Source organism: Varanus komodoensis, unplaced genomic scaffold (assembly GCF_004798865.1).
Source record: "Varanus komodoensis strain SLA01 unplaced genomic scaffold, ASM479886v1 scaffold1, whole genome shotgun sequence".
In the NCBI taxonomy this organism is placed as follows: Eukaryota; Metazoa; Chordata; class Lepidosauria; order Squamata; family Varanidae; genus Varanus; species Varanus komodoensis.
The window spans coordinates 75,787,667-75,803,555 of NW_025335268.1; the positions used below are offsets into that span (position 1 = coordinate 75,787,667).

Consider the following 15,889-nt stretch of genomic DNA (forward strand, 5'->3'; position numbering starts at 1 on the left):
CCAATTCAAGGTGTTGGTGAGGACCTATAAAGCCCTAAACGGCTTGGGTCCTGGCTACCTGAAGGAGCGCTTACGTCCATATATGCCCACCCGCCCCTTGAGATCTGCGGGGGAGGCCCTTCTCCGGGAACTCTCCGTGAAAGAAATCAGGAGGGTGGTTACTCGGAGGAGGGCTTTCTCTGCGGTGGTGCCTGAGTTATGGAATGCGCTCCCCAGAGAGGTCCGCCGGGCGCCGTCGTTATTTGTTTTTCGGTGCCAGGCGAAGACCTTTTTATTCAAACATCATTTTAATTGCTAATATTATTTGCTTATTTTATTCTTTGGCCAGGGCAACTTATTTTATATTGTTAATTCGTTTTATATTTTTAGTGTATTATATTTTAATTGATGTTTTGTGAGCCACCCCGAGGCTTCGGCGAATGGGGCGGCATAGAAATTTTCTAAATAAATAAACAAACAAACAAACATCTTTCGATTTCTCCTTTGCTAGCAGCTGGTTTTTTTAGAGAAGTTGGTCAGTCCCGGCGCACGTGCAGAAGTCCTTTCGCCGGCGATTGGCCGGCGAGGGGCCGCTCGCTCCTCCTGCCTGCGCAGACTCCTCCTGGCCGGCAGGGGGCGGCAGGGTGGCGCGCCGCCCTTCCCCGGGAGGAACCCGAGGGGGCGGCCGCGTTTCCGGCCGGGCCCTTTTCGGGGAGGCCCCAAGATGGCGCCGCCCAAGGCCCCGTAGCGTGTCGGGGAGCCGGCCATGGCGGGCGCCGGCAGGACGGTGCTGGTGCGGGGCCTGCCTGCTTCGACGCGCGGCCCGGACTTGGAGCGCGAGTTCGGGCGGGCGGGGCCGGTGCGGCGGGCCGTGGCCGTCACGGAGCCCGGTGAGCGGCGGGAGGCCTCCGCGGGCGCGGGGCGGGCGGGGGCCGCGGCCGGGAGCCCTTCGGGGCCGGGCGCGCTCGGGCCTGGCCGTGGCGCCCACCCCGCTCCGCCGCGCGGCTGCTGGCTGCGCCCCGGGCGGGGACCGGCCTCCGCGCAGTCCTCCGGGCGTGCAGGGCCCACGCGGAGCGCCTGCGCGGGACGGGCGGCCCCTTCTAGCGCGGAGGAGGGCCCCCGCCTCGCCCGCCGCCGCTGCCTCCCCGCCCGAGGCAGGCGTGCTGCAGGGAGCCTTCCCGGTGCCGGCGGCGGCCCCCCGCGCACGGGCGCACAGGCTGGCGCTCCGCAGGGCGGACCCGGATGAACCCGCTCTGCCCGGTGCCCGGTTGCCCCACAGATTAGGCAGGGACCGAGCAGCTTGCCGCCCTCCCAAGCCCGTGCTGGCGTGCCTGGATAATTGATCTCGGCTGAATGTTTGAAAGTTGTGATCGAATTTTCCTCAAGCGGCGGAACACTTTCTGTGACTTAGAATATTCCACATTGTTCTAATAATCTTAACTTTGAAAGTGCTCCCAAACTATATCATTCAAGTTACAGGAAGTGGGAGGGATAGGGATGGAATGGAATCCTCCATCACGTTTGCGAAGTCTCTTCTTTAGCGATTTGTTAATCTTTGTTTCATGCCTGATAATTTGTTTCTTAGGTAGTGAGACTTGTCGTGGATTCGGTTTTGTGACTTTCTCCTTGTCAGAGGATGCTCAGAGAGCAGTCCAGGAGATCACCACTTTGGGGGACCACAAGATCAGTGTGGCACTTGCTAATCCAAAGCCAAGGCAAAAAAGGAAGAAGGACGGAGGTAGGTCTGAGAGTCTGCCTGTGTAAGAGGGGCTTGCTGTGCACTGCTGTAGGCCCCTAGAAGTAGTGTTACTGCTGAACTTGGGGGAAGTCAGGAAAACTTGCTTACATGCGAATACTTTGGTGCGATATGTGCAGCCTTGCAGTTTCTGGTGCTCTTGAAGAAGGCTTTGTGCCATGTTTTGGTTTTGCTTTGGATGCTTGTGGCCCAGAAAACGAGCTCTGATTGTCTCATAAACACTTCAGAAATATTTGGTTGGCTTTAAAAACAAAAGAGAAATGGCTGTTGTTCTTTCCACTTTCTGAGAAAAGCTCCAGAAGCCACGTGGAGGTACTTTCCAGTGGAACGTCAGAAAGAAGCTTCCAATTGGGAGGGTATTTCAGCGGTGGGGCAAACAGCAAACTGCTCCGCTGGGATTTGCTCCTGTGAGGATTTTTAAGGTATTTGTTTGGGGCAAAACATTAGAGGTAGTAAGAGAAGGCTGTACAGCCAACTAAATCTTTTTCTAGTCGTGTATTTGGATGACTGTACTTGTAAAGCAAGAAAGTGCCAGTTAAATCCCAAGTTTCAGGTTTGTTTCAGATTTGGTTGTAGGGAATCTTGTCCTGTGTCTTCAGCTCTTTTCTGGATGTTATCTCACACTTACCATTCCCCTGTTGTGCTCTTAAAGCACCGTTGCTCCTACCAAGCCCCACTTGATTGACTAGCATCCCTCTTTGTTCCAGATGCCTCTGAAGCCTCCCAACCAGTGCAGAAGCACCAGAGGACAAAAGGGGCTTCAAAGAAAGCCAGGCTGATTGTCCGCAACCTGAGTTTCAAGGTATGAGCCAAGGGCAGGGGGTCTCCTTCTCCTGGGCAGATGATGAGGCTGCTGGAACTGGGATCCTTTCATGGGGTCACTGCAGCACCTGCCTCTTTCTCATTCTCTCTCTGTCGCGTGAGATGGAACTCAGCCATTGCTGCGGAGCGGCCAGATTAATGCTCCAAATCCCTCTTTCTTGTGGTTCCTTGTGCTTGATGCGCTTGGCTCTGATGATGTGCTGTTTCTGCCCTGGTTATAAGGGGAGTTATAGCAAATTGCTCAGGTTAGATACTCAGAGCAAAGCAGTAGCACGAGCCTTTCAGGCTTCCCACTGAGGGGCACTGTGAGCCTCCAGCAACCCAGCCGACTGGCCTAAGAGGCTTGTAGGATTTGGGGCTGGGGATTATATTTAGTTATCCCATTGCTGCCGGTGATTTCTGCCACTGGCTTCATTTTGTCTATTCCTAGTGCACAGAAGAGGACCTGAAGTCAGCATTTTCTCCATTTGGCACGGTCCTGGAAGCAACTCTTCCCCGAAAACCAGGCACGCCCAGTCTTTCCCTACTGCTGTCTTAGTTGCCGCCCCCCCCCCCCGTCCCCCACGTGCACTCGTGGTGAATTTGCCTGGAGAGCAGCGAGTTCCCTCGTCTGGAGGAGAAAACCCCACGCACATCGGCACGAGTGGCTGTCTTGAGATGGGGTGCATTGAGGGTGGCAGGTCTTGCTGATGCCGTTGGCTCTCGCCTTCCTCCGCCCTCAAACGTGTGGGTAGACCAGAGGGTTTGGTGCTCCAGAGCGGTGATGGTGTGTCTTGGTCTGAGCTGTGACCACAGCGGGTGAGGTGGCGGTGGCCTGAGTGTGGCTCTCCTGCAGATGGGAAGCTGCGTGGCTTTGCCTTTGTGCAGTTCAGGAACGTCCTGGAAGCAGGGAAGGCTCTGAAAGGAGTGAACATGAAGGAGATCAAGGGTGAGTCCAGGCTGTGTGTCTTTTGAAAGACGCAGGAGGCGCCTTCTGTCCACCTCAGTGATTCCGTGGTCAGGACACCTGGCGCATGCAGGTGGGGGCCTCTTCGGAGGCGGAGCTTCCTCTGCCACCCGGGGGGCTTGCGCCGGTCAGTCACGCCAGCACAGCGGCCCTGAGGCAAGGGCGGCTCCCGCTGCTCTGTAGGAACCTGCGTGCTGAGGGCCCTGCCTCATCTGGGGCGTGCTGGTTTCGTAAAGCAGGCTTCCAAAAGTCCCTCTCAGAGGGGCCTCAAGGCACGTGAACCGAGTCAGGCGAGCGGCCGAGGCGCTTTGCGTGGTGCCTGACTCGTGACCCGCGTGTCATGGGCGCGGGGCACACGCAGCGCCCGTCTCGCAGCAGCTCCCTCGCGCCTTTCTTTCCGCAGCACGCCCGGTGGCGGTGGACTGGGCCGTGGCCCGGGACAAGTACCAAGCGATGCAGGCAGCAGCCTCTCCTGCCGGTAAGTGGTGGCGATCCCCTGCCACTGGTAGGAGGGCGGGGCAGGTGCGGCTGTTCTCTCCCCTCGCGCCAGAGCTGCCTGCCGGGAGACCTGGAAGCCACCTGCCTGCGCGGGAGGCCGGAAGCCAGAAGCCCTGTCTCCAGAGGCTGTGCAGCCGCACGCGCCGGGCGTGAGGCCGTGGTGCGGGGCGGTCACCTGCGTGTGCCACAGGAGCCTGCCCAGCTCGGGGGCGATGCAGCCCCAGCCTGGCCCCGGCACTGGGCTGGGCCTTCCCTCCGCGGGTCCCTCTTGGGCTTCCCGCAGCCGTGCTGTGTCGCTATCGGGCCTCCAGTCACACCGCCTTCCTTGGAGCCGCCGTTCCCTTGAAGGCTGGTGTTGGATGCTGCCAGAGGGCCGGGCTTCCTTCGAAATGCTGGAAAACCAGGATGGGATGGGGGCCTTTCCTGAGCGAGTCAGACTGGGCAGAGACATCCCCCTTGGGCCTCCTTGTGACATCTCCCAGGGAACCAGGAGAGGAAGCCAGGCAAGACCCCGCAGGAGGGTGCCGCTGGCAGCGATGCGGAAGACGACTCCGGAAGAGCAGTGCTGGGGCCCGCTGAGCCCACGCGGTGGGGCAGGTAAGCGGCCGGGGGCTTCTCTGGAGGGCGCCGCTCTGCATGAGAGGGCAGTGCGCCTGCGTCTGGCGAAAAGAGGGCCTGTGGCGGTGATGCCCTGAACGGGCGGCACAAGCCCCCCTCGGGGCTGGGGGAGAACCAGGTCGCGCTTGAGGCGCACTGGCGGTCGCCAGCCTGCGCCGGGTTCCTCCTTGCCTCCATCGGCGTGCGGCAAGGCTCCCGGAGCAGCAGCGTCCCAGGAAGGCTGCTCGACAGGACTGGGTGCTGCCGCCGCTGCCACCTCCTGATGGTTGTGCTGCTCGCCTGGCTGCCCTTGCAGGTACTTCGAGCAGGTCCCAGCTGGAGATAGCGAGGAAGAGGAGCCCAGCAGGGTGGAGCCCTCTGGGGAAGCAGAGGATGAGGAAGAGGAGGAGCTTGCCGAGACTGGAAGCTCTGATGAAGATGCGGGAGGCAGTGAAGAGGAGGAGGAAGATGACGAAGAGGAGGAGGAGGAAGACGATGACGAGGAGGAGGAGGAAGAAGAGGAAGAGGGCTCCAAGAGAGGAGGAGGTTGGTTGCTTTAGCGTTTCTGAGGAGCTGTGGGGGTAGTGGTGGAGGCGGTTGCACAGCTTAAAATGCCAGCATTCAGAGGACCAGAAGATACACCCTCTCATCTGGGCTGGGCCGACGGTCTGTCTAGCCAGGCTTCCTGCTTCCCAGGGTGTCCAGGCAGGTTCCCCGGCAAGCCCCCAAGCAAAGTGGCAGCTCTCCCCCTGTGGCCTGCGCTCGGAGACAAGGTGCCTCGGCGGTCCCTGGCGGTCCCTGCAGCTCCCCTTCTGGCCGCCTCGGGGAGCCTCTGCCGCCTCCATCCTGAGCCCGGCTCCGGCAGCTGGCGGGGCAGCCTGGCCAGGGCCTCCTGGGCCAGGCCGCACTGAGGCGGACGGCATCGTGCCTGCGGAAGGTGGGCCCTGCTTGCGGTGGTGTAAGACCTGCACCTCCCCTGGTTCTTCCTGCTGCAGGAGGTGAGGCCCCCTTGGAGCCGGGGAAGGACCGCAGGACGCGCCCCTCGGATGTCGCTGAAGGGAGGACGGTCTTCATCAGGTGGGCTTGGCGCTCTGGCTCCACACGGTCCCCGCGAAGCGCCCGGCAGCTGGTGCCCTGGACCGTCAGGCAGCAATCCAGCCACATGCCCTCCCCTCCCCTCCCCTCCCCTCCTCTCCACCCCACCCGATCCACGTGCTCAGCTAAGGCCTCACCTCTCAGTGGGACAGTTCTCGCAGTGGGGCTGCCCGGGGGGCATGGGTGGGCCTGCTTCGGCCCGTTCTGGCTGCAGAGCGGTTGTGCTGGTCAGACCTTGGCGGGCTGACCTCCCCCCTCCCCGTGCTGCCTTTCCTCCCCCCTCGGCTCCCCAGGAACTTGTCCTTTGATACTGAAGAGGAGGAGCTGGAGGAACTGCTGGAGCCGTTTGGGGGCCTCAAGTATGTGCGGATCGTGCTGCACCCCGACACGGAGCACTCCAAAGGTAGCTGGGCTGGCGGTTCGGTCGCTGCTGAGCCCCCCCCCCCCCCCTAGTCGAGGCAGGAGCTCAGGTCCCCGCTTTGAGGCAGGCCAGGGCAGGCAAGCCGGTGCCCCACAGATGCCCAGGAGCACACTCCCTTCTCCCTAGGCAGCAGAGCCAGTGGTCGGGGATTGCGGGCCTGGGCGCCCAACGCATCTGGGAGGCAGCCGGTCTCCTTCCGCTGCTGCAGACGCGTGGCTTGGCCACGGGTGGGTCGCGTGCTCACAGCTCCCGCCCGCAGCTGTCACGCAGGAAGAGCAGTAGTGGCCCCCTCGCAGGGTTGCTGGGAGGACCCGTCGCGGCCCCGTGTGCCGGCCTCTTCTCTCAGGAGCGCCCAGAGTGGCACCGTGCACGGGGAGTGGATGGGGAGCCGGGGGCGACGCCGGCCCTGTGCTGGCCTCCTCCCTCCTGGCGGCGTTTCTACGGCGGCCGCTAGCCAAGGCGCGGCCGGCTGCCCGAGCTCCACCGGCTTCGAGCCTGGTGCCTCCGCTGCCCCGCCAGGGCCCCCGCCGCTCGCTTTGAGGGCCCTCCGTCTTACCCCCAGGCTGCGCCTTCGCCCAGTTCCTGACCCAGGAGGGAGCCCAGAAGGCCCTGCAGGCGGCTCAGGACGAGAGCGAGGTGAGGGCTGTTGTGGGAAGATGGGGGCCTGTTGCCCCTTCTGGCGGCCGGGCCGGGCCGGGCCTGGGCTGACCTGTGCTCTCAGGCCTGCTCCTCCCTCACTGTGCTTCCTCCTCCTCCCTGGAAGGGCGGGGGACTCCATCTGGGCGGCCGCCGCCTCCGGGTGGACCTTGCCGTCAGCCGCGAGGAGGCCCAGCAGCTGCGAAGCAAGAAGGTGAAGCAGCCCACCGGCACCCGGAACCTCTACCTGGCGCGCGAAGGCTGTGAGTGGAGTGCCCGGGGCGGGGCGGGTGGGGCAGGCCGGGCCGCAAGGCCTCTGGCGAGCAGCCGGCCCAGGCAGAGCCGCCTCCCCGCAGCCTGGCACTTGGGTCAGAACCTGCCCGGGCCCCTGGCCCTTGCGGTGGCTGCCGCCCCTCTGTGGTCCCCGTGCGAGCAGCGGCACCCGCGTGGCGTTGTCAGGCAATGGGGTGCCTGCGACGGCGGTCTCGCCTGTGAGGGGGGCGACGGGGAAACCCAGTTCCTGGACACAGTCTGCTGTCTGCTGTGCTGCACCTGTTGGGTTTCCGCACTGCCTTGCTGTCAGCCGTGGCCCGGGGCACCCCGTTTGCCCTCGGTTGTGCTCGTGTTACCCGGAAGCCTCGGGGCCTGTAGCACCCCAGCCTGAGAGCGGGGAGACACCGAGCCGAATGGCATGGCCTCCCCTCGCTGGTGCTTTTCCGTGACCGCAGGGGAAGCCGTTCTCCCTGGCGGCCCTCGGCCAGCACCCCCAGAGCCTCCTGGGCGTGTTTAGGTCCCAGGGGCCTCAGTGCTCCGACTGAGGAGGGCGATCTGACAAGCACAGGGTCTATGCAGCAGAATTTTAGGAGAGTCCTGAAAATGTGCTGAGGAAAGGAGTTGCACGTTGCCTGGGCTTCCCTGCCTCCCACAGGGCCGAGCCGCTCTTGATTTGCCATTCTAAGCAGCTGGCTTTTGTTCGTGAGAGCGGCCCAGGCTTCCTGCCTCGGGCTACCAAGCGCTGATGCTTCAGCAGCTGCGTAAGGTGGCTAGTGAAGAGCGGGTTCCAGACTCCCTCTTCAGAGAGGCCTGTTCCAAACACAGAAACAGCGAGCCAGAAGGGGTCTCTGGGGCCATCTAGTCTGACCCCCGGCTCCAGCCGGCTCCACTCACGACATGCCCGCCATGTGCCTGCCCTTTGACCAGGGTCGTACCCTGTGCTGCCCCCCCCCATTTGATTCTTGCCTGTGGACCTCCGAGGCGTAGCCCCATCTCTCCCTCTGCCCTGCGTATGGGTTCCCGGGGCTCAGAATGGTTTGCTGCGCCACCGGCGACATTTCCTCCTAGCTCCCCCTCTTGCGGCCTCAAGGCTCACAAGCCTGCGCAACCCCCCCCCCCAAAAGCCTTAAGTGTAAAAGGGGAAGGAAAGGTAAGAACACCTGGCCATTTCTAACTAGGCTGTGGTTCCTGTAAATTCTAAACTTTTTCAAGCATTCGCCATCCTCTGAGCTTGCAGCGTTTTCCCGAGGCGGCTGTCAGACCATATCGCTTTCTGATTTGCCTTCCCATCCGTCATTTCTCTCTCTTTATCCAAAGTTTTCTGATCTTGGCATGTTATAAGTGAAAGCTAGGTGGTGCTCTTGTATCCCTTGATCAGTCAAGAAGACGCATCCCCCCCCCCCCCCCCGCTTTTTGATGAGCCCCTTGCAAGCAGAAGCTGCCTTTCCTTCTGGAGCTTTGTGGTGGCAGCCGGCCGGCCAGGCAGCCTTTGTCGGCTTCTGCTCCTCGGCCTTCCGTCCAGGGCAGCCGTCAGATGAGCATTAGACTAAGGCGTGGGGAGGAGGGGGAGGCCGCGTTGGCTCCCGGGGCCAGGCACCAGGTGCAGGTCTTCCTGAGGCTGTCTGCCTTTGGGCTCATCATGGGAAGGCAGTCGTGCTGGGCAAAGTCGCAAGCGGAGGAGGAGGGGGAACACCAAATACGAGACAGGCGAGCTCCACGAAGGGGGCCACAGCCTTGAATGTAGAGCAGATAAGCAGGGATGTCCCGCACAGGAAGTTTTAGAAGCACAGAGACAGAGCAAGCCAGAAGGGGCCTCCCGGGCCATCTAGTCTGACCCCCGGCTCCAGCCGGCTCTGCTCATGACATGCCCCCACTCTGAGTGGCCAGCCCCCATTTTTGGCGGACTTTCACGCGGTCGCCATCAATTGGAGACAGGAAACTCTTTAAAAGCCTGTTGTAGGACGCTAAGTCTGTTTTATCCTTGCTACCAATGCAGCTTTCATTTGTGTTTTTATGTCTGTCTAAAGTAGCAAGGTGGGATAGAATTGTCATCAGGCAGGGGGTCCATCCATTTGAGCAGCCCCCTGCCTTCAGTTGCCCCTTGTGGGCCGGGGGGGGGGGGGCACCCTGGACCGAGCCCTGCGAGGCGGCCTCAGCACCCGCCCCGGGCCCAGTCACAGAGGGCTCCACAGGGGAGTGTCAGCAGCCGGAAGCCTGCCGAGGAATTTCTGAGAGGCTCTGTTTGGCCCAGAGGCCCTGTGGGACGGGGGCCAGCTTGTGGGGGGCCCGTCGGCTTGGCCTGCCTTGCTGTCCATTGCCACCAGCCCAGTGAAGGGGGCAGTGCTCCTGGAAAGGGGGGCGGGGCGGGGCGGCTTGGGGGCTTTTGGGTTGAGGTTAGTGCGGCCCTCGCGGCCGAGCCGTGTCGCCGTGGAGCCCGCGGAGGGGGCGTTCTCACTGGGGCCGGTTGCTGCAGTGGTGCAGCTCTCCCCCCGCCCCGCAGGCCAGGGCGCTGCTGCGCATCCTTCGCCAGCCCCGGGCTGTGACAAAGGGCCCCGGGTGGGGGTGGCTTGCTGCAGCAAGGGAGCTAGCCACGGCTGCTGGTATCGGGGTGGACGCTGCGGCAGCCAGAGGCGGTGGCCCCCCCGCCGCCCCCACGGCCTGGCAAAACCACCATGCTTCCTCTCCTCTCCAGTGATCCGCGCCGGCACGAAAGCCGCCGAAGGCATGAGCGCTGCCGACCTGGCCAAGAGGGTGCGGGTGAGTCCGTGGCGCCTGGCCTGCGGGGGCGGGGGGCACGGGGCAGGCCGTCTCCAGCACAGCGTGCAGGCGCTCGCTGCCCCGGGCCGGATCGGGGCCTGGGCCCCGTGGCGGCCGGCCAGATGTGCCGGGGAGCGAGGGAGGCAATGCCCGGGGTCGAGCAGCCCCTTCCCGGCCCAGCCGGGACCGTCGGCGTGGGCCGGCAGCGCTGCGTGTCGGGTGGGCCTTGCAGGGGACGGCCCCGGGCCTGCCCCCCAGCACCAAGCCGGCCCCGGAAGCCGTGTGGCTCCTGCCGGCCGCTCAGCGGGTGCCTTTGGGAGCAGCGGCGCTACAGACGGAGCCGGGCCTCGCTTTCGAGCAGCAGCAGTGGTGCCGCCCAGACCGTCGCGCTGGGGTGGGGGCATCGTTGTGAGGGGAAGCGGCGCGCACAGGGGGAGCTCCGCGGGTGGCCCAGAGCGAGACCCCTGGCCTGACCCGGCCTCGGGCCACGACCCGCTGGCCACTTCAGCTCTGGTGTGTGCATCCTTTGGACTGCGTGGCCGTGGCCCATTTCTCCCCTCCCTCTCCCTCTCCCCCCCCCTCAGTTCGAGGAGCTGAAGCGGCAGAAGCTGAAGGACCTGAACATCTTCGTGTCTCGCACGAGGCTCTGCGTCCACAACCTGCCCAAGAGTGTGGATGATGCTCAGCTCCGGAGGCTGATGCTTCAGGCGGTCAGTGGCGTGCCGGGGGTCCGGATCCGGGAGGTGAGTTCTGGGCTGCTGCGGGACCCTGCCCGCCCACCCGCCCGCCCGCCCGCCCGGGTTGCACTTCTGCCTGGCTTGCACCGCTGTGCCTGGCCTTCAGAACCACTCCCAGGAAGAGAGCCAGGGGGTTTCTCCCCTGGGATGCTTTGCCAGCAGCCGGAAGAGTCTTGGGTCTGAGCAGTGGGGGGGGGGGCATTTCCCAGGCATGGCTGCCCCCCCGAGAGAGGCGCTGTTGAACTGGCACCGCAGTGCTGCCAGAAGGGGCGTGTGCGCCCTCTTTCTTCTTGTCGCTGGAGCGTTGTGCCCGTGGCTTCCGCCCCGTTCTTCCCAAAACAGTGGGGGACGTGTGCGCACAGCTGGGGAAGTGGGGGCAGATTGGGAGGGGGTGGTAGGCGCAGACGTGTCTCGAGAGGCGGGAGCCTGGGAGCCTGAGCGGAGTGCCAGCGTCGCCCCTTTCCCGGCCAGCTGCCGGAGTTGGCCGTCACACGCCCAGGGCTGCCCCACAGCCCAATGGCCTGGCAGCCGCCCTGCTCCCAGGCTTGGTGGCCCCGCCGGGACGCTGGGTGCTCAGCGCCAGGACCGCCCGAAGCGGGCGCCTGCTGCCGCTGCTGCCGGATCCATCAATTCCCATTCCTCAGCAAAGGAGACAGGAGACAGACAGGAGAGGGGAGGGGAGGGGAGGGGAGGGGAGGGACCAACCAGACCAGTCACAAACCATCCAATATTCCAACACACTTCGTCTGCCATCCGCTCTAACCGTCCTCCTCGCCACCCTCCAGACACAGAAGTGCCGTACTAGCAAAACCCTCCCTGTCGTTCCCACAAGAAGACCGGCCCCAGCGCCCGTCAGCGGTGCCCAAGGGCTTCGGCGTGCGGGCCTGAAAGGCGGTGGGTTGGCCTGTCGGGTCCATTGCCCGCCCCCCTTTGCCTGCTCCTCTCCTGCCCGTGTGGTCATTCTCTGCCCGGCCCGGCCGGCCCGCTCTGCTGCAGCTGGGGCAGGTGGGGCGCAGTGGAAGCGTGGGCAGCAGGGATGGCACTCCAGAAATTGGGGGGGGGGGCACGGCGGCAGCCTCCAGGCACAGGTGAGGGGGGCAGCAGGGGGCACTGGCAGCAGCAGCAGCTCTTCAGCCAGCAAGCCAAACCGCCATGGCTCTGATTTAAAACAACTGGCCTGTATCTGAAAAGAAGGAAGAGCCCCCAAGCGATGGGGTCAGGATTCAGGATTCGTCTCCCCACGGCTGCCAGGGGGCCTGGTGCACCCCGAGGGGCGCTGCAGCCCTTGCCTCGGTCGCCCCCGTGATGCCGTCCATCGCTCTGCAGAGCCGGGTGATGCGGGCCCTGAAGGCGCCGGCGGCGAAGGGCCGGGGCCAGTCGCTGGGCTACGCCTTCGTGGAGTTCCAGGAGCACGAGCACGCCCTCGCCGCGCTGCGCCACGTCAACAACAACCCCCGGCTCTTTGGGGCCCAGAAGGTAGGTCCTGGCCGGGCGCCCCCCCCCCCGGGGTCCCCGGGGGGGGGGGCTGCTGCTTGGCGGCAACGCGCCTGCCGCTCGCTTCGGAGGGCGCCGGGTCGGCTGGGCGCTCCTGCTGGAGTGGCGGATTGGGAGGCAGGGGCCCGTCCGCCTTCCCCGGGACCGGGAGGCTTCCTGGACCTGCTCCCCACGCGGCCGTCCGAGGCATCAGCTTGGCGGGGGCGGCCCCCGCACCCCCTCCCAACACTCGCGCGCTGCCGCACCCGCCCTTGCTGCTGGCGGGAGGGGAGGCCAGCCGTGCACGGGGCTCCTGGCCGGTTGTGTCTGGGGGCCTCGGGGCCCGTCGCTCAGCGAGGCTCGTCTCCGCAGCGGCCCATCGTGGAGTTCTCCCTGGAGGATCGGCGGAAGCTGAAGCTGAAGGAGCAGCGCGCCCAGCGCAGCCTGGTGAGCGGCCCCGGCGCCCTGCCCCGTGCGCGGCTGGAGTGGGCGCACCCCGGTGCTCCTGCCGTGCCCACGCAGCATCCCACCCCAGGAGTCTGACCCTTCCTCTCTCCGCTGCAGCAAAAGCTGAGGCAGAGGCAGGCTGCGGAGGGGCTGCCGAGCAAGGGGGGAGCAGCTGCCGCTGGCGGGCCCACGGTCCCCGAAAGCCCGGCCCCGCGGACCAAGAGGCAGAGGACAGCCCCAGGGACGAACGTGGGCGAGCGTCCCCCGGGGTTCGAGCCGTCACGGGGCCCCCGCAAGAAGAGGCCCAGGGATGCCCCGGAGGCCAAGCAGACCCTTTCGGACCCCCGTCCCACGGAAGGCTCCGCCCCCTGGTCCGGGTTCCAGACACGTGCGGAAATCGAGCAGGTGGAGCTGCCGAGCGGCAAGAAGCGCCGCAAGGTCCTGCCTCTGCCTTCCCACCGGGGACCCAAGATCAGGTAGGGTGAGCGGGGGGTGGGGAGGATCTTGGGCAGCAGTGGCCTCCCCTCCCCTCGCCTCGCCTCGCCTCGCAGGCCTTGTCCCCCTGTTCCTTGGCTGTGTGGCCCTGGTTGCTCCTGCCTCCTCCTCCTCCTCCTCCTCCTCCTGGCTTCCTGTGCCGGCTGCCGCTGCCCTAACTGCCGGGCTTCCGTCCTGCTCTCCTTGGGGACACGGAGGCTGCGCAGGCCCCGGCCTCTGTGGCTCCGGCCAGCCGCTGGCGTGGCAGCCCTTGTGTAGAGCAGGAAGGATGGGGCCGAGGCCGGGCGGGAGAGGGAGAGGGAGGACAGGAGGCTGGGCGGCCGCCCTCTGGCTGTGGCGAGGCGGGCGGGCGGGCGCGGAAGGGCTGCGGGCTCACTCAGCCGCGCTCATGCGCTCAACGGCGTCTCTTGCAGGAAGCGGGATAAGGGCAAAGCCAAGCCGCCCCCCCACCAAGAAGCCAGGCCCTCCGAGTAAACTGCAGAGGCAGCCGAGGCCCCCCGAGGGGCCCAAGCAGGTGAGTTGGCCAGAACAGCCCTGGGGGGCAGGCAGGAGCAGCCCCCGCCAGCCAGCCCGCTCCAGCTGTCCCCCCCCCCCCCGGCGTGCCGGGCTCGCCCCGCACAGGCAGCCCCTGCGCCGGCGTCCCGCTCTCCCACGCGGTGTGACGTGCTTGCTCCTCCCGCAGGTGCCCCGGAAGACGCGGCGGGCAGGACGCAGCCAGGCGGAGGCCCGCTTCGAGCAGCTGGTGGAGCAGTACAAGCGCCGGATCCTTGGCACGGGCGGGCGGGCCCTGCCCGCCCAGAGGAGCAAGTGGTTCGAGAGCTGAGCTGAGCTGGTGGGGCACGGCTGGGCACGCGGGCCCTTCCTCCGCCCCCGGCGCCTGGGGCCACTGCGCTTGGCGAGGCTGAGCAGCCACCTGGCGTGCTGGCCGCCTCCGTGAGCAGCTGCCCGCCCGCCCGCCCGCCTCCCCGCACGCATGTGCGCGCACGCCCCTCTGGACGGCTGCACGGCTGCTCCGGGCGCGCGGGGGAGGCAAGGCAGGCCCGAGCGCTTCACGGGTAGCGGCTTCTCCGGCCTTCTGCCCCGCGGGACGAGGCCAGAGCGCCCGGGCCTCTCATCTCGGAGCTGAGCTGGCACGCAGCCGGGGTGACCCCATGCTCCCGGGGGTGCGGGGTCCTTCCTGCCCAGCCCCTCCCGGGCCCACTGTCCTCTCACAGCAGCCACCCGCCTCTTGGAAGGGAGTCCGGAGCCTGCGCAAGCGTTGGCCTGCCCCGTGTTTTGGCCCTGCCCCCCCCCCCCGCAAGGGCACGGTGTGGGTCACACTTTTATGTGGGGTGCCTGAGAGCCTTCCCTGCCTTCCTGGTCCTCTGACTTCCTCACGGTCCCTTCCCTCTGGGGCAAGAGGTGGGGGAGGGTCTGGACATGGGGCAGCACTGTAGCTCTATGGTCTTTTTTTAATAAAAGGCTTTCTTAAAAACCCGGCATTCAGAGCTGGCTTTGCCTTGCGCCTTCTAGCCGAACTCCGGCAGACGCTCGGCGCTCTCGTGTCAGCCCCTCACGAGAGCCGCTGCAGCCGGGCTGGGGACACTGCACCCTTCGGCCCTCCAGCTGCTCTCCCATCCCCTCCCAGCCCGAAAGGGCCTTTACTGTGCCCATTTCCACGGGTTATTCTTTTTACTGATGGTGAGTATAAGCCACGGCAAACGCAGGGCGCGGAGAGGCAGAATGGGGGAACCATGGATAGATTTCTGGAGGAAGCACCGTATCCACGCTGGTTCTCCGTGGCGGCGGCTGGGCGCGGAGGTGCCACTGGCAGGCGTGCTGCCCGTCGCCAGGAGCTCGCCTGCAGGAGAGGCCCCACGGGACGGGAGGAGACGCTGCCCGCACGGCTTTGGCGGATCGTGCGTGGGTGTGTGGGAAAGAGAGATTTTGAATTTGGGATACCAAGGGGGTGGGGCAGCACCGGTGGGGCCCCACACCGAGGCCCATCTCTGCCTTGTGGCTGCAGGCCGTCCGCTGCGATGTGCCACCAGACCGCCCCTGACATCGGCGCCCTGCGGCCGAGGCCCCCCGGAACGGCCTGGTAGTGCTGGCAGCTCTGCTCGGCTCGCGCCAGCTCGGGGCCGTGGTGTCCTTGGCGGGCTCTGTCCATCCCACCTGTGGCTTCCCTTCTCCGGGAGACTCGCCCACAGCACAGCAGCGGCGAGGTCATCGGAGCTGCTTCCAGGGCAGGCTCAGGCTCGTCTCGGGCTCTCGCAGAGCTCTCCTCCAGCAGCGCCCTCTTTCCCCGCCCCCTTTTGCAGCCACCCGGGGTGATCGGGACTGTGGTCGTGTGGATGGCCCCCCGGAACATCCTTGTGCTGGGTCATCTTTTCTGGCTCCTTCCTGGCTGCCTTTCCAAGTCCGGGCTTCTCGGTTCTTGGCCACTGCCTGTTGCACTTTGAGTGAGCCAAGATACGCAAATCTTTCGCAATTCCAGTTCCTTCCTTGCTGTCGTTGAAGTTGTGTAATTCTTTTAGTCGTGCTTTCTGTTTCCTTCATGCTCAGCTCTCGCGCTTTCTCCTTTCGCTTTCCTGAGGAGTCATTTCGGTTAATTGCCGCTCTCTGCTAGCAATGTGTGATCATCTGCTTATCTTCAGTTAGCGATGCATCTTCAGCCAATTTTCTGTCATCCCTCTTCTGCTTCTAAAAACCCTGTGATATGAGATACCTGATATGATAATCATAGGATGTGTGAGATGATGTGGACTCCGCTCCCCTTCTGTGAGTGTGGAGCTAGCCAAGCCCCCCCCCCCCATCTGCAGAGACTTCCCTCCAGCGACGACCACCCTCTCCATCCAGCCGAGCTTCCAGCCAGGCCCTGTGCTCTTGCGCTGGGGGGGGGTATTCAGTAAGATGCACCCCATCGAGCGCCCTTCTCGGACCCCTCCGCAGTCTGCAGCCCAAAAGACGAGAGTTGC

General features: G+C 64.9%; 1 protein-coding gene across 1 annotated transcript; it reads left to right on the forward strand.

Moving 5' to 3' along the window:
- Window positions 1–705: 705 nt before the first annotated feature.
- On the forward strand, window positions 706–14,413 carry RBM28 (RNA binding motif protein 28). Its single transcript, XM_044430907.1, has 19 exons — window positions 706–869; window positions 1,565–1,717; window positions 2,443–2,537; window positions 2,988–3,063; window positions 3,393–3,485; window positions 3,907–3,981; window positions 4,484–4,598; window positions 4,915–5,144; window positions 5,594–5,675; window positions 5,987–6,096; window positions 6,677–6,750; window positions 6,878–7,013; window positions 9,716–9,780; window positions 10,365–10,523; window positions 11,844–11,993; window positions 12,363–12,437; window positions 12,555–12,913; window positions 13,346–13,402; window positions 13,554–14,413. Exons 1-19 carry the CDS (start codon window positions 746–748, stop codon window positions 13,753–13,755), a joined length of 2,430 nt encoding a protein of 809 aa, XP_044286842.1. The 5' UTR covers window positions 706–745; the 3' UTR covers window positions 13,756–14,413.
- The last annotated feature ends 1,476 nt before the right edge of the window (window positions 14,414–15,889 follow it).

Bases quoted from the DNA above. Each gene is read 5' to 3' on its own strand.
- RBM28 (XM_044430907.1), top strand. From the start codon at position 746: ATGGCGGGCGCCGGCAGGACGGTGCTGGTGCGGGGCCTGCCTGCTTCG. The intron at 5,145-5,593 runs GTTGGTTGCTTT...TTCCTGCTGCAG, and splicing joins GGGCTCCAAGAGAGGAGGAG to GAGGTGAGGCCCCCTTGGAG. The intron at 12,438-12,554 runs GTGAGCGGCCCC...TCTCCGCTGCAG, and splicing joins AGCGCGCCCAGCGCAGCCTG to CAAAAGCTGAGGCAGAGGCA.